At 48.4% G+C, this 23,877-nt stretch overlaps 1 protein-coding gene and 13 non-coding genes across 15 annotated transcripts; 4 read left to right on the top strand and 10 right to left on the bottom strand.

Annotated features, from left to right (window-relative positions):
* Positions 1-3,792: 3,792 nt before the first annotated feature.
* Positions 3,793-3,865, bottom strand: TRNAK-CUU (transfer RNA lysine (anticodon CUU)). Its single transcript has one exon. It is a non-coding gene; the product is annotated as a tRNA-Lys (tRNA).
* A 2,128-nt stretch (positions 3,866-5,993) lies between these two features.
* TRNAK-CUU (transfer RNA lysine (anticodon CUU)) lies at positions 5,994-6,066 on the bottom strand. Its single transcript has one exon. It is a non-coding gene; the product is annotated as a tRNA-Lys (tRNA).
* A 347-nt stretch (positions 6,067-6,413) lies between these two features.
* Positions 6,414-6,485, bottom strand: TRNAE-CUC (transfer RNA glutamic acid (anticodon CUC)). Its single transcript has one exon. It is a non-coding gene; the product is annotated as a tRNA-Glu (tRNA).
* A 2,104-nt stretch (positions 6,486-8,589) lies between these two features.
* TRNAV-AAC (transfer RNA valine (anticodon AAC)) lies at positions 8,590-8,662 on the bottom strand. The gene has a single exon. It is a non-coding gene; the product is annotated as a tRNA-Val (tRNA).
* Positions 8,663-9,147: 485 nt separating this feature from the next.
* On the bottom strand, positions 9,148-9,220 carry TRNAV-CAC (transfer RNA valine (anticodon CAC)). The gene has a single exon. It is a non-coding gene; the product is annotated as a tRNA-Val (tRNA).
* A 709-nt stretch (positions 9,221-9,929) lies between these two features.
* TRNAV-AAC (transfer RNA valine (anticodon AAC)) lies at positions 9,930-10,002 on the bottom strand. Its single transcript has one exon. It is a non-coding gene; the product is annotated as a tRNA-Val (tRNA).
* Positions 10,003-10,281: 279 nt separating this feature from the next.
* TRNAE-UUC (transfer RNA glutamic acid (anticodon UUC)) lies at positions 10,282-10,353 on the bottom strand. Its single transcript has one exon. It is a non-coding gene; the product is annotated as a tRNA-Glu (tRNA).
* A 210-nt stretch (positions 10,354-10,563) lies between these two features.
* On the top strand, positions 10,564-10,635 carry TRNAE-UUC (transfer RNA glutamic acid (anticodon UUC)). The gene has a single exon. It is a non-coding gene; the product is annotated as a tRNA-Glu (tRNA).
* Positions 10,636-11,155: 520 nt separating this feature from the next.
* On the bottom strand, positions 11,156-11,228 carry TRNAV-CAC (transfer RNA valine (anticodon CAC)). The gene has a single exon. It is a non-coding gene; the product is annotated as a tRNA-Val (tRNA).
* Positions 11,229-11,610: 382 nt separating this feature from the next.
* TRNAK-CUU (transfer RNA lysine (anticodon CUU)) lies at positions 11,611-11,683 on the top strand. Its single transcript has one exon. It is a non-coding gene; the product is annotated as a tRNA-Lys (tRNA).
* Positions 11,684-11,850: 167 nt separating this feature from the next.
* On the top strand, positions 11,851-11,958 carry TRNAL-CAA (transfer RNA leucine (anticodon CAA)). The gene is made up of 2 exons: positions 11,851-11,888; positions 11,913-11,958. It is a non-coding gene; the product is annotated as a tRNA-Leu (tRNA).
* Positions 11,959-12,349: 391 nt separating this feature from the next.
* On the top strand, positions 12,350-12,422 carry TRNAV-CAC (transfer RNA valine (anticodon CAC)). Its single transcript has one exon. It is a non-coding gene; the product is annotated as a tRNA-Val (tRNA).
* A 324-nt stretch (positions 12,423-12,746) lies between these two features.
* Positions 12,747-12,818, bottom strand: TRNAE-CUC (transfer RNA glutamic acid (anticodon CUC)). The gene has a single exon. It is a non-coding gene; the product is annotated as a tRNA-Glu (tRNA).
* A 777-nt stretch (positions 12,819-13,595) lies between these two features.
* LOC104634521 (E3 ubiquitin-protein ligase TRIM39) lies at positions 13,596-19,959 on the bottom strand. 2 transcript variants are annotated; one of them, XM_010301067.2, is made up of 6 exons: positions 19,418-19,959; positions 18,303-18,398; positions 17,403-17,633; positions 16,674-16,696; positions 15,824-15,939; positions 13,596-15,196 (listed from the first exon to the last, which is right to left on the bottom strand). In XM_010301067.2, exons 1-6 carry the CDS (start codon positions 19,835-19,837, stop codon positions 14,682-14,684), a joined length of 1,401 nt encoding a protein of 466 aa, XP_010299369.1. In that variant the 5' UTR covers positions 19,838-19,959; the 3' UTR covers positions 13,596-14,681. The 2 variants fall into 2 exon arrangements, with proteins under 2 accessions (XP_010299369.1, XP_075594480.1); XM_075738365.1 differs by lacking the exon at positions 18,303-18,398.
* Between the last annotated feature and the right edge of the window lie 3,918 nt (positions 19,960-23,877).

Raw genomic sequence — 23,877 nt, 5'->3', positions numbered from 1 at the left:
TTTTTTATCACGCCTGCAGAAAGGAAGAGGTGGTGGCCTATGAGCTGGAGAGAAATCCACACACTATCCAGAGATGCTTAAATAGCAAAGAAAAAGAAAATGAGACACTGATAGAAAGAATGGGCAGCCCAGTGGGAAAAACAGGAGAACAAAGTGGATATAAGGAAGAAGAAAAAAGGACAAACAAGTGCATCCCACTGCCCACCCTATGCCCCCAGCTGACCCCACATACCTTGGAGCAGAGGTGTAGGAAAGGGACATCCTCCTGAATCGCCCAACTTTTTGCATCGGGAGAGTGTTAGAGTGGTGCAGGTGGGAGGTGAGCCTGGTGGCCGAGGGGTCCCAGCAGGATGTAGCCCCCGGCAGCCGCTCCACCATGCTATGACGAAGGAAACCAGCCCGAGTCCTGGATGTCTCCGACATTTCGGTGCCACTCAGGCTCCTGTTCCTTCCCAGCCCTCGGTTGCCCCATTTGTCCCCTCTGTCACCCCCCCATCTCACTTACCATTCCTTCCCCTCCCCCATTGCATCTATCCTGGGCACCCACCGATCTCTTCCCTCCTCCTCCTGCTCTGCTCTCCTCCTCCATGCCAAAGCTCTTTTCCCTGCCCAGAGCCAGGATCACATTTCCAGCACCTCCCTCCACCTGTCTCCAAGCCCAGACCCTCTCCACAGGGTCTCTGCAGCCCCTTTAACCCTCTCCAATGCCCCATCTTTTCCTCCAGAAGAGCAGGAGCTCAGGAAGGAGTGAAGTTTTTCATCCCTCCTCCAAAGCCATCAATGAATGATTCACCTCCCAAGTCATATTTGGGGCAGCACCATGCAAAGAAGAGCAGAAACACCTCCTGCAGGATATCTCCCACCTGCCATGGGCAGCTTGTTTAGGATAAGGAGAGGTTGGAACATCAAAACCAGCAGGCATGAGGAGAGGTGAAAAAGGGAAATTCAACCCTGATAACATGGTTTCTTGCAGGACTGGATTTTGGTACCCAGTCATCCTGGGGCTGCATGTCCTTTGGAGTTTCACCCTATGTTAGGTGATTCCAAGCACATTCCAACTCTCATGCCTGTGCTTCCAGGTAGGACATGCGCAAGCAATCACTGCCCTGCACTGGAATTGCCCCTGCCTACCCCAAAACTGGAGCCAGCTACAAAACTGGACAGAGATTTGGGCTCAGTCAAGGCTGGAAGGGGTCTCCTCCAAACTTCTCATTCCAGAAACAGGTTGGAAGTTGAACCTGGCTTCAGAAGAAACCCATATCCACATAAGGAAGAAGGCTCTACAACCCCAAGCCACATAGGAATCTCTGCAGCCATCAGTTTATCTGCAAAACAAACTCCTCAGGGTAATAATCAAAGGAGCATACCCTCCCTCTGATGCCCAGTGGACTATTTATTGTCTGCACTAGATGGATGACTCAACTTCTCTTGACTAGTAAGGGAATTTGGGGTTCAGACATGTGAAATACCTAATATCTATTAAATGTACATGTCCTTTAATTGTCTTGACTTCCAGCAGCTTCCTGACACTCTGCTTTGCAACCCTTGGTGCAGAGTTCCCAGCCTTGCACTGTAGGAAAAAGTGGGATGCAACCAGGGGAAAGCACCTTGGCTTGCCCTTGGGGTTTTAGTAGTAGTATTATGTTCAGGGCCACAAGCTGCTTCCAGAGACCACCAGGAATGCCGAGTCTGAAGAGCTGTTAATAGAAGTGTCTGTCTGGAGAAGGGAAACATGTACACGAGCCAAATTCAGCTGCCAGTTATAAGCCTGCAGGTTTATTGCTAGAGCTGAAATAAAATCAGGCCAGATGCATAGGGGAGCCCTGCAGACAGAGTGGGTCCAACTGTCCTAATCTACAGTGATAATCGTTCAAGATTAAATTGAGGACTCGAAGCATTGGAACAGCCAGACCACATCGGTAGCCCTGATCCTCCCCCCGCCACTGCACGTTAGTCTGTGGGGTCCTCATCCCACTCCTCGTTGCAAAGGTCTGTCTCGCAGCAGGAATACCGGGACGTCAGGCGGGACTCTGCATCGGATGCCCGCTCTCGGCCGCAGTTCATAGCGGAGGTGCAGCCTTGCTGGTAATAGAGGGTCACCTTCCCTGCAGCAGTGGTGGGCAGAGAGGTATCATGGTTAGAAGAAAGCAGCACTAAACTAATAAAAATCAGCAGTGGACTTTGAAGTTACCAGGTGAGAAATGAGTCCCTTAAATAGTACACCCAAATGAAGTCACGCCTTGCTTGTTTTAATTAAGAGAAAGAGCTAAATGAGGCATGTGCACACACAGACAAGGTTCATACAGCTTCTTTGGGAGACAGAGTGTCTCCTTTGTCTAAAAGGGACTGTTTTAACCATACGTGGGGCAACCTCCCTCAAGAGAAGGATTTTGGCCCCTTGCTTTAGCCCTTTCCCACATCGGGTTCATCATTGCATCCTCATTCATTCCGTAAATCAGTTTTGTTTTCCAAAGACAAGGACAACCCCCAGTGAAACACGTACCCAGGGAGGTTTTAATGATGGCACATTTCTCTCTCCGCTCACAAGTCGTTACATTCTCTCCCCGGAAACATCCAACAAAGGGGATCTTGTACTTGCAGACTTTGCATTGAAGAGCCTCAACTGCAGCAGAGAAGAGGCAATGAACTTGGGGCTCCATTCTGCAGAGCCATGGGGAGTTTTGCTTCCAACACCACCATGATAAGACAAGGGTGACCCCAGAGAAGATGTAGAACCCACCAGGGAAGGGACCAAGTGTCACCTTCACTAACAGAACTGGTAATGAGAGTCCTCATCTGTAGCAGATAGGTGAATGATGCCTGTGAACACTCAACCCTTCTTGAAGAGCTTTGTAGACACACATGGCCTTAAGTGAACAAATCAAACTACAGATCCATGGAGAATAAATGTGGATGTGGACTCTGGAGTGGGGTTCATCTACATCAAGACCATCACAACAGTTCTCTGGGGCACAGCAGGCACACATCTAGCCCAGGATCCAGCAACCTACAGCTGAAGCTCCTGGCCCAGAGGAGATCTCTTTGGATCTAATAGCTCCCCTGGGAAGTGAGCGGAAAAGTTGTTTTCATTCAAGTAATGATGAAAACAGTTGCAGAGATTTCTCCCCACTGACTGTAGGCTCAGAGCGGAGGACACCCAGCTGACATGGCAGCAACAACACTGCAAACATCAAGAGCTCAGCAAGACCCATCAAACCACCATCACATATTCCCCTGCCCTTTATTAAATGCTATTTAACTGTGACCCTCCACTTACCAAATCCGATGCACAGGACAAGGGCCAGCCCCATGAAAAGCACCTTCATCTTGGGAAAGGGGAACAGATCCTGACCTCCCAGCTGCACCTCAGCCCAGCTCAGGGTTACCTATGAATTAGAATGGCTCAGGAAATTTATTAATCCCTGTAATGAGTTTCCTCAGTGATCAGCCTTCTGGCAAGGAGAAAAACAATCAGGCAAAAAACCTCACAGTACAGATGTTTGTGATGTCCTTTTTGGGGCAAAACGAGTAGAGAAACTTGAAGCACATTATTAGAAAATCCTCCAGCACCTTAAAAAGCTGACATACAGACAATTCCACCTTTTTGCTCTATTTTAACAGCCTTACTTTCAAGGCAGAAATCTCCCAAGCGAATAAAATTATTTTATGAGAGAAAACCACATTTCTTTGTTTCCTAAGATGCTTCCACCTCTTCCTTAGACATAGCACCAGCAAACATCTGTACTGAGAAGCAGGCAGGTTTGGGTAAATACAGGGGAAAAAAAAATTGGACGCCCAACGTGGGGCTCGAACCCACGACCCTGAGATTAAGAGTCTCATGCTCTACCGACTGAGCTAGCCGGGCTGCCAAAACCTCCTATTTCCACTATTTTTCTCCCCAAAAGGGTAAATTGATGCTGATTTAGCAAAATGCCCAATTTTATTAGTATAAAAATGGGGGTATTATTCGAATAAGTGGAAGCTTTTCCCTGGGAGATTTGAGAGTGCGTTGGGATGGTGCCAGCAGACACAAAACACCGAAGGAAGACACAGAAAAGTCCCAAAGCAAAACCCCAAGAGAGGGTCCCTTACCAGACTCTGCTTCCCCCTCCAAGGTCTGAGCATCCACTGGCCACTCGTCCCCGCTGCCTTTATTCTTCCCCTGCGCTTGGGCTGACCCAGGACCTGAACGACCTCAGAGCCACCGAGGGATATTGTTTGGTGGGAACAATGCTTCTGCTCGCACCTGGGTAAACACAGCTCCCCTCTGAGCTCAGACAGACCTTCCAGGACATGGAGTCATTCTTTACATGGGTGAGCTTCCAGGCACTCGGGCCCTTTAATCTCCTTTTGTGCAGAGACACTCCGCCCACCCCGGCTCCCAACTTTGAAGTCAACCCAGGGTTAACTCTGCAGGAAAGACCCAAAGAGGCAGATTTTTAAAATCTACCAGTCAGCCTATAGCCCCTCCTCTTGTGAAGGCAGCACAGGACCAGGTAATTCAGGTTTTCCTCCACAAATAGCACCAATAACGGGCTGGAAGGATGTACCTCCTCCCAAAAAGCAAACCTTTCAGCATCGCGCTTAATCACACTAACCTATCACAGTGGGCGCAGTTTTTCACAGACCAGAGAAGAGACTAAAAAAACAAGGGTTAGGAAATGTTCACCTGATCCTGGAGCCCATTTCTCCTAAGTTTGCAAGTAGAACTTTGCATAAGAGAAGAGTTTCAGCACTTCCCATTCTCTCCCCTCCTTGCCTGCCTTTTTGTTGTGTTGATTTTCTTATCCGCCCCTTCCTCAGCTGATCTACTCCATGTGCGGGACCTGGAACAGCTAAAACTTGCTCTTCTCACACCCCTTCAAGCCAAAAGCTCCTGTAGACCAGGGCCGTTGGCTTCCTTTAAAACACAGATGGGTGGCAGAGCTGTCTGAACTGCTCTGTTACTCCATATGGAGCAAAAGGCCCCAACAGTTAACAACCCCCATGGGTGGACACTTGCTTAATGCAGCAAAAAAACACTCTAAGAACCAAGACAACTCACAGACCACACGTGCTTGAAAAATATGGCTCATAACAGAGCATGGAGGCTGGTGTCCACAGTCAGATCTCTATTCTGGATGGTTATAGCTTTAGGTAATAATATGTTTAATTAGGACATGATTCCAAGAAACCTGCCTACCTGCTTCAAGCTATTTCCAAGTCCTTTGGCTTCACCTGTACCCACCCAACACAATGTTTATGCAGCTGTTCTTGCGCTGACAGCACAAATACGGACGATACCTGCATTTTCTCAAGCATGAAGCCAAGATCAACTCCTCCAGGCAGCCAGAACCAAAGAGCAAGTGGATGAAGTTCCCAGAGGGTTGGATCTTTGCATGGGTCCAGTGTACATCCTGGTCCAGATAATTCCAGAGAGAAGAGTGTGTAATACTTTCCCAGTCCAAAGCTCAACACGCTATCATCTCTGCCTTGCAGCACTGTTTGCCCTGCTCCTACGTGTGGTGTGTCTCTCATTGAGCAAAAGGCTTTGGTCTAAACCAGAAGGGTTGTCTCAATCTGTGGCATCAAATATAAGAAAATAAGGTGTTAAATATTTTTGCCCCTGTATTTAGAAGCATTGTACTGTCAGCTGAAGAATGTGGATTTCCTGGGATTTATCAGGCAGTTTGAGAGCATTTTGGTACAGCAGGTAACACCCTGCTGTTCACCTGGGGTTGGATTTACTCCTATTTTTTACCCGGTTCCAATCTGGAGAGCTTTAAATGCCCTGAAGAATGCATAAAGCAATAATAAATAATGTTAAGTTAGGGCTTAATATGAGAGCAGACAAGAATCACTCTGCAATACTAGACTGCAATACCCTGACTCCCATATGAGACTGAATTTGGTGGGAGATACAGCTCCTTCCCTTCCTTATGACATGTCGCAGTGTTGGTACTCTGTCCTGCATGAAACAGCCCCAAAATTTTTGCTAGGAGGGAAAAAAACAGCGCCCAACGTGGGGCTCGAACCCACGACCCTGAGATTAAGAGTCTCATGCTCTACCGACTGAGCTAGCCGGGCTCTGGAGTTAGAGGGGATGGTGCAGTTTCCGAGCATCAGCCCAGATGCGGGCAGTGCAATGGGCAGGGGGGAATTTGGGGGGGGATTTGTTTCAGGAGAGAGAATACAGCAGAAAAAGCTCCAACAAACTGGCAGGTTTTCTCTCAAAACTGCCAAACTGGCAGGTTTGTTTTGTTTCTCTTTCTGCTGCTGCTGGAGTGCCAAGTACCCTTTGATCTTCAGCCAGCCATTCTCTGCACCCACGCCCGGGAACGAGGGGGAGGCGGGGGTAGGTGGGGTGGGGTGTGTCGGGATACTCCGCATTGCGCGGCTAGCTCTGCTATAGTATTAAAAAAAAAAAGTTATATTTCCCTGACCGGGAATCGAACCCGGGCCGCGGCGGTGAGAGCGCCGAATCCTAACCACTAGACCACCAGGGAGGTGCTACATCCTTTTTTTTTTTTTTTTCCCCTGGACAGAACGTCAGATGTTGGGGGGCACAAAGGATTTGAGTTGTACTTGATGCATGGGAATGTCTCTGTGTATTTTCCTCCTCGTTCCTTTAGCAGCTAAAGGGTAAAATCCTCCCAAGCCAACAGGTCCTTGGGTTTATCTTCTGCTGCCATCCAGAAGCAGCCCTTCGCAGTGGCTTCACCAACACCCAGGAGTCCAGAATTTACCCCAGAAGGGTCTCGCAGCCACCAAATGATTTTTTCCCCCCAACCTCCTCCCTGGGACACACTATCGCCAAACACTTGGGGCTTCTGTCTGCTCTCATCAGAGCTAGAAAGTTTTTCCAACTTTCCAGCTGCTGGATTCATCTCAGTGCATTTAACTGAGTGGAAAAACACCCCAGGAGCCACAAGTTCTTCCATTGCTTGGGTGCAATAAAAGGGTGAAAAAGAGCAGATTACTGGCATCTCAGTAGCTCTATGAAAAACATGCAGAGCTGTGGATGATGATGTTTGCTGCAAGGAGATCAGTTTGATCCTTGGGATTCATGAGAATTTCAGATCATTTACTGCTTTTTTCCTAATTTTTAGGCATCTTTCCCATGTTGTTATGGAAGATGAAAACAGTTCAGTCATTATTCAGGCCTCTTTCTCCAACTAGCATACAGAAATTTCTTAATTTTACAGGAAGGTCTCTATTTTCAGAAGAGATTCCAACTCCTAACATGCCACACTACAGCTAACGTTATTGGCGCATTATATATGCAAGGGGAATAGGAACAAAACTGGAGGAGGATGAAAACAGTTCAGCAGAAGGGCTGCAGTTTCCCCTGCCAAGCTCTTTATGTCTGAGTTTCTGGAAGAACAGAAATATGAGCAGCAGAGGGCTTTAACAAAAGCTGCATGGCAATGTAGGTCAGCAGAGATGCAGCAAGGAGGGGAAAGCCCAGATTTAACAACAGAGCTGTGCTCCAGAGAGTTAATTGAATGCAGAGCCTGAGACTTTGGACAGTATTCTAGGTCATGTCCCAAGAACAAATAATTCCATCCAGAAGCAGGAATGCATGACTGCAAAGTCTCCCCCTCCACCCAGTCTTATTTTTTCAGCTCATTCATGGGATGAATGAATGCAAAACGTGTTTGGGGGAAGGGAACAAACTCATTGCTTGGTTTTGAGCATAGCAGAATCATCTCTTTGGGTATAACATCCAGGAATGGAGCTGAGCCACAAGACAAGCATGGGCAGAAACTCAACTTGGACAAGAGAGGCTGGAGAGGAAAGTAAAGATGCAAGAGGAAGAGTTGAGAAATATTTAAGTAATACTTAAAGAAATAGCAGCATCCCAGGAATGAAACCAATGTCATGCAGGGACAGGACCAAGTTGCTCATCACCATGCAGAAGATAAAGTCTACTCTCTTGGCATGTAACCCCCAATGCTGAATAATTCTCACCCTGGGCTCTCTATTCAGGGTCTGTTCCATAGTACCTGAGTGAGAGCAGCAGGGAAATCCATGGGCAGGAGGCAGGGCTGAAGGCAAGCTGGGTGGAGCAGCAGTGCAATCACAGCCACACAGAGATGCTCCTCCGAGAAAGTTGGCAAAAGTTTGTAAAATACTCCAGGACTGAGCTTAAATAGAGCCCCTGGATTATGAGAAGGGGGTGGGGGGGTCCCAGGTGGGGCTGTTCAGGGCTGTTAATACCCGTTAGTGCCCTCAGTCTTTCCACATTAGGAAGAAAAGCTGATGGTCACACAGTATCCCTCTGTATGAGCTCAGGATGTGACAGCAGAGTCTTCTATACCTGTGTCTAGACTGGCAATGGAAAAAAGATGAGCTTTGATGAAACAGCATGGTGTAAATGCAAATTATTCCTCTTTATTCATGTGGAAAGCAAACACCAAAAATTATGTATGTAAAAGAAGTGCTGGGATGAAGCAGTCATCCCACCCTCCCCGCTGGTCTCAGGTTCAAAACCACCCCAAAATAACCACTAAGTCAAATGTCAAAGAGCACACAAGTGTCCTGTATAAGCACATTACAGAGAGGGATGGAAAAAGGTAGAGGAGAGGGGGAAAAAAGCCCTAAAAATGATGTTTCTGCCTGGTTTCGAACCAGGGGCCTTTCGCGTGTTAGGCGAATGTGATAACCACTACACTACAGAAACTTGGTGATATTCCTCCTGGGGGTTAATATTTGTGAGAATTCAGAACAAAGGCTGTTTCCCTATTCCCAGTGATGCTCCCCACATCTATTTGCCCATTTTTTCCATCTTCTGCCTCTCCCTTCTTTTCTCTTATCTTCCAAGCACACCAACCACAAAAACTTATCCTCCTCCCTTTGCCAACACCCATCCGGGCCACCCTTCCTTGTGATCTCTTGAGGGTGGTCAAAGCAATGGACACAAACAAGGGAAATGCAACACGTGCTACTTTTGACAGCCAGAGGGAATTCCCCAATTAAAACTCTTTTTAAGAGAGGAAACACACCACGAAGATGCATTCCCCTGAGATACCCCAAAAAGGAGTAGGAGTCTCCAGCCATCGCTTTGCAAGGAGCATGGCCAAGGTCCCCTGGTGTCACCGTCCCCACGTGGAATGACCCAACTCCTTTAATATCTACAAGATAGGGAGGGAAAAACCCTAAAAATGATGTTTCTGCCCGGTTTCGAACCGGGGACCTTTCGCGTGTGAGGCGAACGTGATAACCACTACACTACAGAAACGCGGTGAATTTGGCATTTTGCACCATATCTGGAATAGGGTGAATCCCATTTCCCTCAGTGGTTGCTCCGAAGCACCTCAAATCCCTCTGGGAAATGCACCCCTCTCCCATGTTGCTCCTCCCCCAGCCCAGCCCCCAAAACTGCTTGATCTGAGCCCATTTTCTCTACCCATCATTCTCCAGCTTGTGGAGCATCAACCCGAAGCCTGGAGCTGCCCCGCTGCCTGCAAGGGGTTTGCACGCTCGGTCACACATTTGCCTCATGTGCAAAAAGTCCTCGGCTCAAAACCAGGCAGAAACAACCTCATATTTTTCTGGAAAACACACAAAAAAGTCGAGTCACTTGCTTCCACTGCCTCATTCAGAGACAACATGTTTGTGCCCTGATCAGGCATTTCACCTGATTTGGTTTGGGGTTGGACTCCTCCACCACGATAAACCCCAAGAGAAAGAAAAGAGGTCAGTTCTGTTGCTGAAAATGAATGCATTTTTGGTAAAGATCAAAGCACTCGTACGTATATTATATATAGATTTAAAGTTATGCATATAGGTGTACGTCATGATAAAATTAAGGGGTTTTGACAGCAGGGATGGCCCTTCTTGCTTTTTGATTTCCAGTCCTGCTGCTCTGCATTTGGAAGCAATGTTTTGCTGAAGGGTGTGAATGAATGAAAAATAAAGGAGATGCTTTTAAAAAAGCCCAAAACAGGTGTTTCTGCCTGGTTTCGAACCAGGGACCTTTCGCGTGTTAGGCGAACGTGATAACCACTACACTACAGAAACCCGATACAAGATGGTGGGGTGACCCACATGTGACAGGATGGACCCAGGTCTGCGCCTCCACCTTCTTCCAGCCCCTTCTCTACCAAAATTCTCCTCAAATTTGCTGTTAGCATTAGAAAATGGCCATTTTTGTAGTCAGCCATGCTCGGGGATGGGAGTAAGAAGAGGTTTTATTTGAGACATCGCTCAACACCGAACTGCAGAGAAATTCTCCAGGATCCCCAGGGCAAAGAAGAAAAATAGTGATTTTTAAAGAACCTGTTTTTTTCTGGAGAAACTTTCCCTGACCGGGAATCGAACCCGGGCCACGGCGGTGAAAGCGCCGGATCCTAGCCACTAGACCACCAGGGAGAGGCGATTTGAGTGAAAGCATATGTTTTTAATTAATTTTCCTATTTTAAAAAATAATTTTGATATTTTTAATTCATTGTACTATTTTTTCATTAATTCCACAGCCGGAGCAAAGCGGTTTCTGCCGGGCTGATGGGAAGCAGTAACTTCGGGGTGGCTAAATGTGCAGAGATAAAAGATGAGATTGGTAAAATTCAGGTAACTATCAGCTCCCTGGTGGTCTAGTGGCTAGGATTCGGCGCTTTCACCGCCGCGGCCCGGGTTCGATTCCCGGTCAGGGAAAAATAAAATAATCTTTTCTAAAATCAAGCTGAATTTATAAATTTCCTCCCATCTCTGCTGGATTTCTGCCTTTCTCTAGAAAGTAACATGCAATTCCAAATTCATGGAAGATTAAAGCATTCGAGCTGTTTCTGTAAGAATAATAGTCCTATGGCCTGGTGGGACTGAATTTGGGAGAGCATTTACTCCGCTCCCCCTCCCCATATCAGGGGGCTGTTGGGAGACACAGATACTTTAATGGATTCCTGCACATTCCCACTCAAAAAGGACATTTTTCCCCAGCACAGGGGATCATCACAATGATGCATCCATGATGGCTGAGAATCCAGTTTGCGCTGAATCCACTCCCCAACTTGTCACCATGTCCCCAGGGAAAACTTTAATACATGGACTTAAATAAATCCCCACATTCAACTTGTGTTGTAAATAGATATTTTTGCAACCGTGGCTATTCCAGAATTTGGAGGAATATTGATCCACAGAGTTCCTGAAAAGGGATAAAACTGAAAGTATTTGAGGCTGTTTCTGCCCGGTTTCGAACCGGGGACCTTTCGCGTGTGAGGCGAACGTGATAACCACTACACTACAGAAACTCGCCGCTGTCCCTTTAAGGGCTCCCTCTGCCCTTCACCTCATCCTTAACCCCTTTTTGGCACCAAAACATGCATGGAAACAAAAGATCTTTTCCACGGAATTCACGCAGGAACACAGCCTTCCTGCTGCTATTATTTAGCCAAGCGGGAATCGTTTCATAGCGGTTTATGTCCGTTTTTTATTGCAGGACCAAAAATTGCATCAATTCGCATAAATGCTAAAATCGCATCGCGGGATCTGGGTGGGGAGATTTTTCAGCCTTTCCAAAAAAGTGTCTCTGCTGGGGTGTTTCGCCACATTCCCAGCCCGAGCACGGGCAGGAAAGAGAGGCTGAAACTACCAGATTCCCGCACCAAAATGAGGACAGAAAACGTGCCAGCAGCCCGGCTAGCTCAGTCGGTAGAGCATGAGACTCTTAATCTCAGGGTCGTGGGTTCGAGCCCCACGTTGGGCGCCTAGTTTTTTTCCCCTGCGCCACTGCCGCTCAGCTGAAGATAATTCCTGACTTCCTCATGTTGCCCCGCTGATAATCGCCATAAAATCCTAAAAGAAAAAAAAAAGCCAAAAAAACCTTAATTTTTAGTATCGTTATATTCCCTTTTCTGGCCAAAACTTACTGCCGTCAGGATGGCCGAGTGGTCTAAGGCGCCAGACTCAAGGCTCTGCCTTCCCGCAGTTGGGTATTCTGGTCTCCGTGTGGAGGCGTGGGTTCAAATCCCACTCCTGACAGGTGCTTTTTGGGTTTTTTGGGCTCATTCCTACAAAAGAGCTCATTTTCCCCTTTGCGCCGCTCCCTCCGGCCGAAACCACCCCTGTGCTGTGTGATTACACAGCAAAAATTGATTAAATTGGTGTTTGCTGGCACCGTGGTGTGGGAAAGGCGCAGAAGGGCTCGTTTCGCTTTTTTTTTTACCGAATTCAGGCTTTTTTTTTTTTTTTTCCATTCCTGGGTGATGAAAGCAGCTTGCTTTCTTGAAATCAGGGAACGGCCCCCCAAAAATAAGGTGGGTTTTGGAGCAGCCCCTTGAAAGAGGCGGGTTTGGGGGGTCTCAGAGCTCGATGTGGGCAGGGAGAAATGTGTAGGCAGAGTGCGGGCAGGCAAGGACGAGGTGGCAGGAGCGTTTCTGTAGTGTAGTGGTTATCACGTTCGCCTCACACGCGAAAGGTCCCCGGTTCGAAACCGGGCAGAAACACTTAGCTTTTCCTTTTATCTTTCCTTGTTTTATTTGGGGAGGAGCCTTAATTTTTTTTTTAACACCCTTAAAAAAAAAAGGATACCCATTGGTAAATAAAATAGGGTGGGTGGGCTGCATCAAGCTGCCAAGTGGCTTTGGGGATCCCTGGCTGGCTGTGCCAGTTTGGAGGGGACATCCTGCCGAGGCAAGTGCGCGCCGGTGGGAAGGTATCGGAACGAAAAGGGGAGGTAGGGAATGTTTCGTAGGGACTCGTCTTGTTGTAATATGAAAGGCTTTTTTCTTCAAAAAAAAAGGGGGGTTAGGAGGGAGGGAAAACGTAACTTCCCTGACCGGGAATCGAACCCGGGCCGCGGCGGTGAGAGCGCCGAATCCTAACCACTAGACCACCAGGGAGGCCGTACACAACTTATCGCACACTCCTGGATCACAGCAGGACCAATTATTGCATTTTTTACCTGTTTCCCGTTTATTTTCGGTCCTTTTCCCCTGTTCTGACTGTACTCTCCACATCCTCCCCTTATTGCTGCAGCTCAAGCAGAAAGATTGTCCCAGCAGCCAGTCCATGGCTTTCCTTTGGGGAACGACAGCACTTCCTAGCTGCTCAGCGATCAGATTTACCCACATCCAGGTGATTCTTGGAGGGAAATGACACCCCGTGGCACAGCACAACAGCAAGGGCCACCCCTTGCTCTCCTTGCATGCAGCTTGCTACTGGGAACCAGTTTGGAGTTGTTCATCCTGGACGTGCTCTCCCTGGGGCACACCACCTTGCTGTTGCATGACGAGAAGTGCTGGCTGTGCTGCTCACATTGTGAATTCTCCTGCACATGCAAAGCAAACAAGCAGGGCTGTTCTCTGCATGAAGAGAAAAAAAAAATAAAAAAAATTGTGGGGCATGTGGCAGCTTCCAGAAGGGTTTTGCATATACCTGGGTGCGTGGAGGCCTGCAAGAACATCTTCAATCAGCTGCTGCTACTTAGGGCCAAGCCCCTGAAATGCATTTTGGCTCCTAACTGTGACTTAAGGACTGAAACTCTTGGGAGTTTAAGCAGAAGACCTTGCTCTGCCCAGCTGGGGATTTTGCAGAGGTTCCCATCTGCTGCCCTTGAAGTGCCAGGACACAATAACCACAACACCAGGCTGCAAAGGAGGCAATTTCTTATTCTCATTTCCATAGTTTGCATTTGGCAGCTGAGGCAAACAAAGCTTTTCAAGCAATCAAAGGCGCAGCCATACAATCGGTTTGGATATGTGAAAACATTGACTCCATCCATTAAGAAATGCTCCCGTGAGTACCCTCCATCCTTCTTGGGTTCCTCCATACGCCCACAAATTTCCATTAGGCAACAGCTCAGCCTGGAGCTGTTGCTCAAAAAGAGGTTAAAGCCGACTCTGCCTTGGGAAGGATTTATTTCTCTTGTTTTTAGGCATCTACAGTGTCTCCGTGCCATCTAGTCAATCTGGGCTCCCTCTAATCAGAGGAGAGAAGTAAATTCTCCTACATACCCTTATCAAGCTGTTTCTAGATGAGATAAATTACAATTTGCCACTGTTCTTTGCTAACCCTGGAGGGACCGTAGCCTGGATGGAGAGGTGAGTCCTTACGGTGTCCAAAGATATGGACATCACACAGCACTAAGCACCGATCCAACACAAGCTCGCACCAGGGATGCAGGTAATTCTGATGATTTAAAGTCCCCTTCCACCAGATCAGGTCTTACCTATCTTGCCCTTGGATTAGATTATTACCACCTTGTCAGAGACCACATAAAACCTGAAGTCATCACGAAGTCCTCCAAGCTTTTGTATCATCATCCGCAGCATCTATGCTCAGTCGCGCAGCTGAAAGCAAAGTGAGCCCAAAAATGGGCCCAGCAAACAGCAGGGGTGCATGATCAGTCAGAGAGGGTGGAGGAAAGAGAAACTGGGAACCGGCTCAGCATGTGTTCAGCTCAGTTCTACCCCTGTCCTCCAACAGAGAGGTTTTTGGAAGGGGTTTATCAGCATGGGTGTGGCAGGGCAGCATCACCAGCAAAGCCACCTGATGACAGAACAATGCAGGTTTCTGGGGGCCAGCAGAGCAGCCCCCCTCCTTTACAAGCTCTGAAGCAGCTGATGCTTCTTGCTGACATAAATGATGGGAAAAAGAGAATTTTCCATGCTGGACAGCATATTCTTCATGCTGAGGTGATGAGCTCCCGTGGTCTCCCCAGATCCCAGCGAGTGAGACTCGAGTGGATGCAGTCCCATGGGGGGTCAGGGAGAGAGCGTGAACTGGCACCCCCTCCCCAGGCAGAGCAGGGGGAGGATTTGCTCCCCTGCAAAGGATGTTGGGGGGTAGGTGAAGATCGGTGCCTCGTTATTGGAGTCAAAAAACGCCACTCGCCCTGCCTCGTAGTCCAGGTAAATCCCAATCACCTTGGGGGCAGTGAGCAGGGAGATGGGGATGGTAGGGGAGGTGAGAGCCTGGTACTGGCTCCCACACTGCCCCACCGCCCAGATCCCCACCTTGGGGTTGACGCTGATCCGTCCCTTCCTCTTCACCGACTCCTTGGCCACCCCGACAGCCCAGGCTTCCCCATCTCCCACCTCCACCTCCCAGTAATGCCTCCCCGCACTGAAACCCTCGCAACCCAGGACGCAACGAGAGGAGTCAAAACGTTTGGGGTTGTCGGGTACGGGCTGGCGGGTGTCTTCCCATCTCACACGCTTGCGATCCTCAGACAGGACGAGCCGGGGGTGTGCCGTTTCTGGATCCAGCGTCAAGCTTACTGGGGACAGAGAGAAGAGCATCACAGGCACAACTTGGTCCTCAAGGACATTAGGGTCATGTTTTCCCCATCTTCCCCCAGCTTGGGATGCTCCAGCTCCCAGTTCCTGTTTGCTGGAGCAGAGCAGGAATGGGTTTATGCCCAAAAGCAAGATTGGAGGAGTAGAAAAGACAGCTGCACGAAGGGAGCTTGATCTAGAGTAAAAGTAAGGCTTTGAAGTGTGGATACCTTTGCCGGGAGTCTCCAGGCCATTGAAAAGAGGAAATAAAGCCTCAGGTGTGCCATGACTTTTCTTTTTTAAGTTACCATGTGGAAACATTTGCAATTTTCACCTTTGGTCTCATTCAGAGAGGTGATTTCCAAAAGCAACGCTGACCCTACTTGAGGTCCCACAGCACACCGACACTTACCTAGGTCTGCCAGGAGGCAAACTCACCTTCTCTCATGTAATCAGCCAGAGTAATCGCTTCTTGCTATGCTAATATGGCTACAGCTCTGCAGGGTGTGTTGAAAGCATCTCTCCGTTTCACTAGGACTTCTCCTACCTAGCTGACATCTCCTTCCTTAGATCTGCTGCAGACAGACCTAGCATGACCTCAAACACTCTCCTCCCCAGTTTCTCTGTACCTTGAAATTTCATCAGCATCTCTTTGAGGGCAATATTTTTCTGAGGAAGATCGGTGGGTTTCTCTCCCAGCTCAGGTGATGTCTCTGCTGGCTTCTGGGCATCATCCTTCTCAAGCCTGGAAAGAAGGAAGATCCTTCTGATAATACTTCCTTCACTCATAATTGTCATTTGGCACTGACCAATTTTCAACTTTCTTATAAAGAAATAAGTAATCGTAGGACTGGAGCAAAGGTTTGGTGCTAGGGCAGTCATTAATGAGCTCCCAGAGAAGGGTTTGCTCACCCAGAGCACTTGTCTATGGATGGTAAAGACTTTCCATCATGGCCAGTAGCGGTCTACATCAAGGGAAATGCAGACAAAAAAAAAAAAAAAAAAGTCTTTTCTTGACTGCTTTTGTCTTTCCAATAACCCACCTTCTTGATCCATGTCCAAAGAGGACATGAAGAGGTCTGTTATAGGGATGGAAGTTCATACTGGATTCCCTTCCACCTGGATGTACTCCTTAGCATTTAAACGTCCACAGATTTTTAGCTGCTGGGTTGCTATTTTTGATGGGCTCACAAAGGCAGAGAGTGAAAGCTCAGCCCTCCAGAAATAGATAGTTTTGGATGGACTATAGAGGAGAAGCTGCAGCAGAGCTGGAGGTACCATCATCCCATCTGATACCTTTCCCTGGTCTTCAGCATCCCACTCGGACCTTTTGCGGTGTCCTGGTTTTCTCCTACATGTCTATACAGTCCCTAGCATACAGGGAACATAAGAGGTTGGGGGTTTGGAGTCCATCAGTGTCACCCTCGTAGAGATAAAACAACATTAACAGCGCAAGAACACTTGAAAGGAGCCGCAAACCTGCTCAAGATGTTTTTGCTGTCCTACAAGGGAAAGATGAGAGAAGGAGCATTAGGTCAGAGTAAAGTCAACCTGATAGTAAACAGCAAGCAGCTACTACAGGGCTGTGGTGTGACCACGAGCAACTCAAGGCACTGCTCTGGCTAAATTATGGGTCTAAAATCAGTCCCTTGATACTGATCAGCATTTGCAGGTCTGCTGGGGAGGTAGGTGAGGTCATGGCACTATCGCTTAATAAGCAGCTTGTTGTAATTATCTGCCATCACCCACCACCTTTCACATCCCTACCCTTCCAGTATGGGTGTTATTACTTCTAATGCACACCACTGCTTCGGCGTATTTGAATGTTTTAAAACAAGAATTAACTAGAGCCTGGAGGTAGGCTCAGGTGATGGGTTTGGATGACTACCTAAAGATGAGTGCCTGTTGTTTCTCCGCTGCGTACAAAGGGACTTGGACAATTGTTTTGGATGTAGACATGTACCACTAGATGGATGAATCCCATACCCATCTAAATAGACAGCGATTTAAATAGGCTGTGGTTGATTTTAAGTGTTCAAGTGGACAGTTGGACCATGCTTGTGATCATTTAAGAAAATAATTTTTAAAAATAATAAAAGATTTGAAATATACATTTTAAAAGGAGTATTTAGAATTAATTTGACTCCTGGACTGGTGACGCCAGTGGTGTGCAAGGCCAACGATCTTCAGAGGGGCCTGAGGTCTCACCTGCAGGAATTCACACACTGGCTGCTGACACTTCTCCTCCAGTTCACGGATTTGCTCGCCGATGGAGGAGATCTCCTCCAAAAGCCTGTTGATGTTCTCCTCCTGTCTCCTCATGATCTCCTGGTCCAGCTTTGCCAGGCGGTCCAAAAGGAGACGTTCCTGTCCCTCCACAAACTGGTGCAGCTCCTTGACTTCAGACACAACCTTCTGCCTCTCCATTTCAACTCGTTCCTGCAAAGAGAACCGACGCAAGGGAGAGGCAGAGATGGTCGAGAAAAATTGCAACGGAGACAATTTAACGTGATGAGTTATAACACAGCCACAAATTCCAGTGCCTATTGCAGAGCAGGGGAATAATTAAGACAATTTTTTTTGCCATTTCTAGGCTGAAGTTGCTGGCAAAGGGCATTTCCCATGGACTGTGATCTTTGTAACCAACCTTTGAACAGCAAGGGAAGTTACAAAACAAAACTGTAAACAGATTAGTCAGTGAAAGAGGTCGGGGAAAGGGAAAACAAAGTAAGAAAGAAGCAATTGGGTGATTCCCATTTTCTGTATGTATCAATAGGGGGAATTTGGGAACGCGTCCCACTTGTGAGCAAACTGAGGACGAAAACGATCAACAATAACCTGGCAAAATCCAACACATGCTCCCAGCCTGCTAAGATGTACAAGGAGGAGGAGACAGGGGGAAAACGGGGATGTTTTTTAACCTACCCTGGGGACTGCCCAGACCTTACCCCAATGGAGACGACATTCCCATGCATGTGCAAGGGACCACGGAGATGTGATTTTTGACCATGGAATATGTCATGTCTCCACATCCATCACTGTGGCCAGAGGGACAACCAAAAAGAAGGAAAAGGAGAACGCCATGACCACCCAGGGATAGACACTTACGAGAAAGTCCAGGCTTTTCCCTTCCTCGACCGCTTTCAGCCCCAACAGCTTTTCTCTTCTGTCCTTCAGGATCTGCACATGAGCCTGGAATTTCTCCTGAGTGGAGAAGAAACTCCCTGTTAGTGTATTTTCTTCCTCTAGCTGGTCTATCCCACTACCCTCATCCCACCTATCCAGGTTTATCTCCTACAAACTCAGATTCCTCTCTGCTTAATAAGACAATAATCTGGCTCTGGGAATTCATAAACCCTGATTGCTGGGAGAGCAGGGCAGCCAGAACGGGTCACTTTCTCCAACAACCAGGGTGAAATTCATGGCATAGATTGGAAAAGACTCAGGCAAAGGACCAATTCAGTGGACAAGGAGTTTTAAATGACTGAGGACACCCTGCTGGCATCTGTTCAGATTCAGCCTGCACTCAGTGCTCACCCAAAACTTAGAAGTTTGGGCTCTTTGCTCAGTTCAGCTGCCAAGGAACGTGCTTTTGGCCACAACTTCAAAGCCTGGATGGGACATTCAAGTCGTCTTATGCCACAAAGGTGTGAAGACCATACCCTACATCACCCTTGTGCGGTGAGACCAGGCCTAGATCGCACGTCTGCGGTGAGAGCAAATTTTCCTTCTCACTTTCATCAACATAAAATTTTGCAGCAGATGTACACAATGAAACTGGAGCCCAGACCATGGATGTGCTGGAAAACCCAACCTTGCCTTGCACACCAGCACTGTCAGACCCAACTTTGTCATGTACACCTACACGCAGCATCTCCTGCACCCCCAATGTCTGAGACAGCATATCTGACCCTGGCTTTGAGCAGGAGGTTGAGTTAGATGATCTCCTGGGCTCCTTTCCAGCATGATTTATATGAGGACACTGTGATAATATGGAAATGACAGCTTCAAGGCAGTCAGGGTGACCAGCAATGTCAGCGAGGGGGAGCGTAGAGCAGGCAGGGTAGGGGTGGCTGTAATCCAACGCTCATGCCACGATGCAGAAAGCAGATCGAAAGGGGTAGAAATCCAGACGTCTGCAAGCAGAACAACCCACAGGGCAGCTCCCTGACCTCGTCCCCTCCTCTTCCCTCATCCCCACGCCATGCACAGAGACCTCCCACCTTGTACTCCTCTGCAGCCTCCTCGATGGGGACTACGGCGTGGACTCGGTGAGCCTGGGACTCTCTGCAAACCAAGCAGATGGGGATCTGATCCTCCTCGCAAAAGAGTTTCAGAGCTTCCTGGTGCTTCTCACACAGCCTCTCCCCTCCTGCCCCTCCTTTGGCTGCCTGCAGGCTCAGCCGCTTGGCTATCTCGATGATTTTTGCCAGTTCCCGGTTCGGTCTCAGGTTTCTCTGCGGGGCCGTTTCTTTGCACTGAGGGCAAGCAAAATTCTCCTCAGCTTCCTCCCAGCAACGGGTGATGCATGCCCGGCAGAAGTTGTGACCGCAATGAATGGAGACGGGGTCTTGGAAGAAGCCCAGGCAGATGGAGCAGGAGGCTTCGTCGCGGAAACTTTCGGCAGGGCTGTCTGCAGCCATGGTCTTGGCAGCGAAGATGACGGGGCAGCTTTCGTTTTCCGCCCCGGCTGGTCTTGCCCGTTGGCTGCTCCCCTTCCTGCAGGTGTCTCGAGCCCCGAGGGAGGTGAAAGCAAGCGGCGGGGGAGTTTTTACTGCTGAGATGCACCAGGTTTTCTCTGGGTTGCGACCACTGCTGAGCAAAATGCTGCACTGAGCAGCTGCAGAGGGAAAGAGAGAATCCCCCTTTCTGCAGGGACCCTGGTGGGTTGAAAAGAGGTTAAATAGAAAATAAACATCCTTCAGAATTTCCTGACTTGTTAGAGATACACCTGCAGCTTCTATATCACTCCCCTCCACAAAGAAAAATACCCAGGCAAATTGAGAGGTAGCCCCCTGCCCCAAGCCTCCCCATTGGGTATGGCACCCAGAAACCAGTCTACTTTCATTGCTTATTAATAAATGCACCTTTAATTTATTAATTGAAGGGCACAGCCATGGGAATAGAGCTTAAGCAAACCCCCTGCCACGGATAAGTCTCCCTTCTTCAAGTCAAACCACCGGGACACATCCTTTGCTGCTCGTTTCAGCTCTTTATTATTTACCATACCTAACTACTGGCTTCCCCACCAACCTGCCAGCGTCCTCATTTCTGTGCAGCTCGTGTATGTCCTCATGTATGTGCAGCTATAAATACTTTTATTGTTGCTTTCGATTCTCCTTTTAAACAGGATGCCATTTCTTTCACAGTTCAGGGCTGAGCCTGGAGTCAAGCAGCAGCCGATTGCCACTCACCCTCTTATCTTTAATTTTCCTTTTCTTCCACGCTTGCCTGTGAGTAAGGAAAGGAGGGAATTTTCTTCCACCCTGTAAATGAAAGAACTCCACAACCAGCCGTACCCCTCACTCAATCTGCTCGGAAACGGGCTCTCCTTCACCAAGATCCCACCGCGCTGCAGCAGAGCTTCCTTCATACCTTGGCTGCCACATTTTGGGGAAAAAAGGAGATATTTCAGGAATGACCTTCCAGCAATGGAAATCTCCCCTCCCACGGCTGTTTATTTCGATTTGCAATGTCACTTTAATCCAGCTGTTCTGACCTTGCATGGTCAGTTGGGTGTCTGCCTGCATAAATGTGGTTTCACCCCATGAGCCTGCCCCTGCTTTTTGTGCATCAGTTTTTAAAAGCCTCAGCATCTCTGGTTTTTCTGCAAAGCTTCTCACGTCAGGCTGTAGCAACAAGCCCCCAAATCTACCAAGACCTCATCCCAAATTGAGTTTTATAACACCAAAGTGGTAAATGTCCTCCTCTCCTCTGCTCTGTGGCTCTGTGGAGGGACAGCAACGTCGTTCTTCCTCTTAGACAAAAAAAATCCCTAAATTACTCAATCCCACGGACCGCCAACCTGTGGCATGTGGAAGGAGCGCTCCCGGTCCAAAGCCCTTTGCGTGCTGAAGCGAACGGGACTTATTTGCATTGGGCTGAGGCTGGGTAACAAAGTGACATGTTTTCTGAGAACATCAGTAAATAATGCACCTGCCGTTATTTGTTTGCAAGTGTTTTCACGGGTCACGATTTTCCGGTGCCACACTCTGCGCACACGAACACTCAGACTGAAACCTGTGGTACGGTTTCATGCTTGGGTCACTTTTTTTCAGTGTTAATCTGGAGTTAAGGGCTGATTTATTGGGGAATGAGATGTGCAGAGAGACTGATGTTGGGGTGAATACCCCTGAGGGACTGCTTGACTTTGACTTTTGTATTTAGGACATTCTTTCTCTCCTGTCCTTCTTCCTCCTGCTGCCCCACAAATGCTGACAGCATCATCACCTCTGCCCCAGCGCCAAAAGCCACCTTTCCTCCCCAATTACCTCTATGAGTCACATAATCAGAGTAATCTCCCAGCAATTGCTTACAGCGGCTTTACTCTTTGCTGTGACTTCTTTTGGGCTTGAAGCAGAGCTTGATGTGCCTGGAAAAGCATCTTGGATTCTCCAAACCCATCAATGTCAGTTGATTGTGCCAAGTCCTGGGGCGCTGATGAGCATTAATGGCCCCAAACAGCCCCACCTGGGACCCCCCACTCCCTGCCCATGGCCCAGGGACTCTATTTAAGCTCAGTCCTGGCACACAGTCCTTTTGCAAGCTGCCTTGGAGGAGTATCTGTGTATGGCTGTGGACCCTTCATGATTCATTGCTCTGGTGCCCTCGGTAAGGGAATTTTATCCCCTGAGAAAATTCAGCAGAGGTTTGGTGCTGCCTCTCCCAGGATCGAGAAAATATGGGGTTGTTTGATCTCATCATTGGTGGGGGAGGAAGATTTGGGTGAGGAGTATGTATGCCGAGGGAGAGACTGAGAATTGGGTAAAGCATCGCTTGCTGAACTTGATCTTAAATAGCAACGAAGCCATAGAGGAGGGAAACATGGGATACTTAAGTGTACCTGTTTTCCTCAATATCAGATTTAAACCTTAAGGCAAAACTCACTAAAGGCTTGATTTGACTTTGTGGATTACCTGGCTCAGCTCCTAAAGGTGAGTTTGGTGTGTTATTTATTTTTTTTTTACAACTAAAGCCTTGCGTTACAGCTTTTTAAGCAGTGAACTGGGTTGGGTATAAGACAGGTTACAAATAGTGACATCCCTCTCCAAACAAGCTCTTAATTGGCTGTGTGTAATCAACAGGGACTATTAGTGAGTGTGGTCTCAAGAGGGAGCTGGAGGTTTTATTTTGAAGGTGAGGAAGACATTTGCTCAATGCCTCCGTGCAAGTGGAAGAGGAAAATTAGTAGTAAACGGTTTTCTGTGGGATTCTGCTTAATTGCTTTGAGGCATAGATATGGGGCTGGAGGCCACCACAATTAACCATCAGGCACAAACCACCCCGCCTCAATTTTTTCTTTGCATTGTGTGGTTTTGCTCCTGCCTTCTTTTCCCACCGTTTCAGGGTTAAATCTAGGTACAGACCAGGGAAAGGGGTGCTTTTTCCTGCAGATCTTACTTTCATGGGATCAGCCAGATGAGGGAACTGTTTGGGCTGAAAAATAGGTCCCTTGGGAAAGGAATTACTTGTTTTCAGCCTGGTTGATGCCCGACTGTGGAGAGGGCAGGATAGTGATGGCAAAGCTGTAAATGGGTCAGATCAAAAGGATGGTTCAAATGATAAGGAAGTTCAAAGCCCCCCTGGCGCAGATAAGACTTTCCCAGAGGAGCGTAAGGACTAAGTGTTGCTCTTCCCAACAGGGAGCAAGGTTGCTTTTGCCTGGGGCATCCAGCCCCTTTTGTGCTGGAAATGGGATCCCTGGGGTGCCAGCATCTATCAGTACCTGGAGAAATACTATGCTAATAAGCCGGGACTGGGGAATTGATCCTGATTTGCAATGCAGAGGGTGGGAGTGGTTTAATGCCTGAAGCTGGAGGGACGATTTGACGGAAGTGGGGGGAGGTGGCTGCAAATTTCTCAGGATCAGAGGGAGCTGGATGGGGTCCTGTCTCTCTTTTCTGCTTCCCCCCCCACACCTTGGGCAGTGTTTACTGCAAAGGCAGAACCGATACTGGCCCTATGTCTGCCAGGAGCATTGATTTGCTGCCAAGGGGAGGACAAGACCCTCTCCCTATCCTGGGTCCCTTCTTCCACTCCACACAGGTGGCCCTCAGCCCCCATGCTTCATTCGTCCTCCTTCACTCCCCCGAGATATGCAACCTCCTTCCCAAACCTTCTTCAGCCTCATCTTTTCCATGGATGCTCTCCCCCATCTTTTCCATGCCAAGCCCTCTCCCCAAATCCTCTTTGCTTTCATGCCCAGCCCCCTTCCAGGATGTGGGTCGCATACACACAGGCTTGGCAGGGCTCCCTTTCCCCATCCTTCCTCCTTGCCAGGCTGTGGGTACCGGGCAACTCATACAGACTGCAGATACCAGCCTTTTTGGGAACGGGGACCACCCTGGGGGATGCAACCAGGAGGACTTTGGCCATCACCTGCTCTCTCCCTTCCCACCCAGGCTCAGCTCTGGCTCTGCCCACCTTGGGGGCGGCAGGAAGGGAAACGCCTTTCCCTCGCTCG

Source organism: Balearica regulorum, chromosome 32 (genome assembly GCF_011004875.1).
Source record: "Balearica regulorum gibbericeps isolate bBalReg1 chromosome 32, bBalReg1.pri, whole genome shotgun sequence".
Lineage (NCBI taxonomy): Eukaryota > Metazoa > Chordata > Aves > Gruiformes > Gruidae > Balearica > Balearica regulorum.
This window is presented reverse-complemented; position numbering and strand designations above follow the sequence as displayed.

What these genes read in the sequence shown, in the direction of transcription:
- LOC104634521 (XM_010301067.2), bottom strand. Translation starts at nt 19,837, where the DNA reads ATGGCTGCAGACAGCCCTGCCGAAAGTTTCCGCGACGAAGCCTCCTGC. An exon ending in AGGCTGCAGAGGAGTACAAG is followed by an intron (nt 18,399 to 19,417) that starts GTGGGAGGTCTC and finishes TTCTCCACTCAG; the next exon opens with GAGAAATTCCAGGCTCATGT. An exon ending in AGCAAAAACATCTTGAGCAG is followed by an intron (nt 15,940 to 16,673) that starts GTTTGCGGCTCC and finishes CCTTCTTTCCAG; the next exon opens with GCTTGAGAAGGATGATGCCC.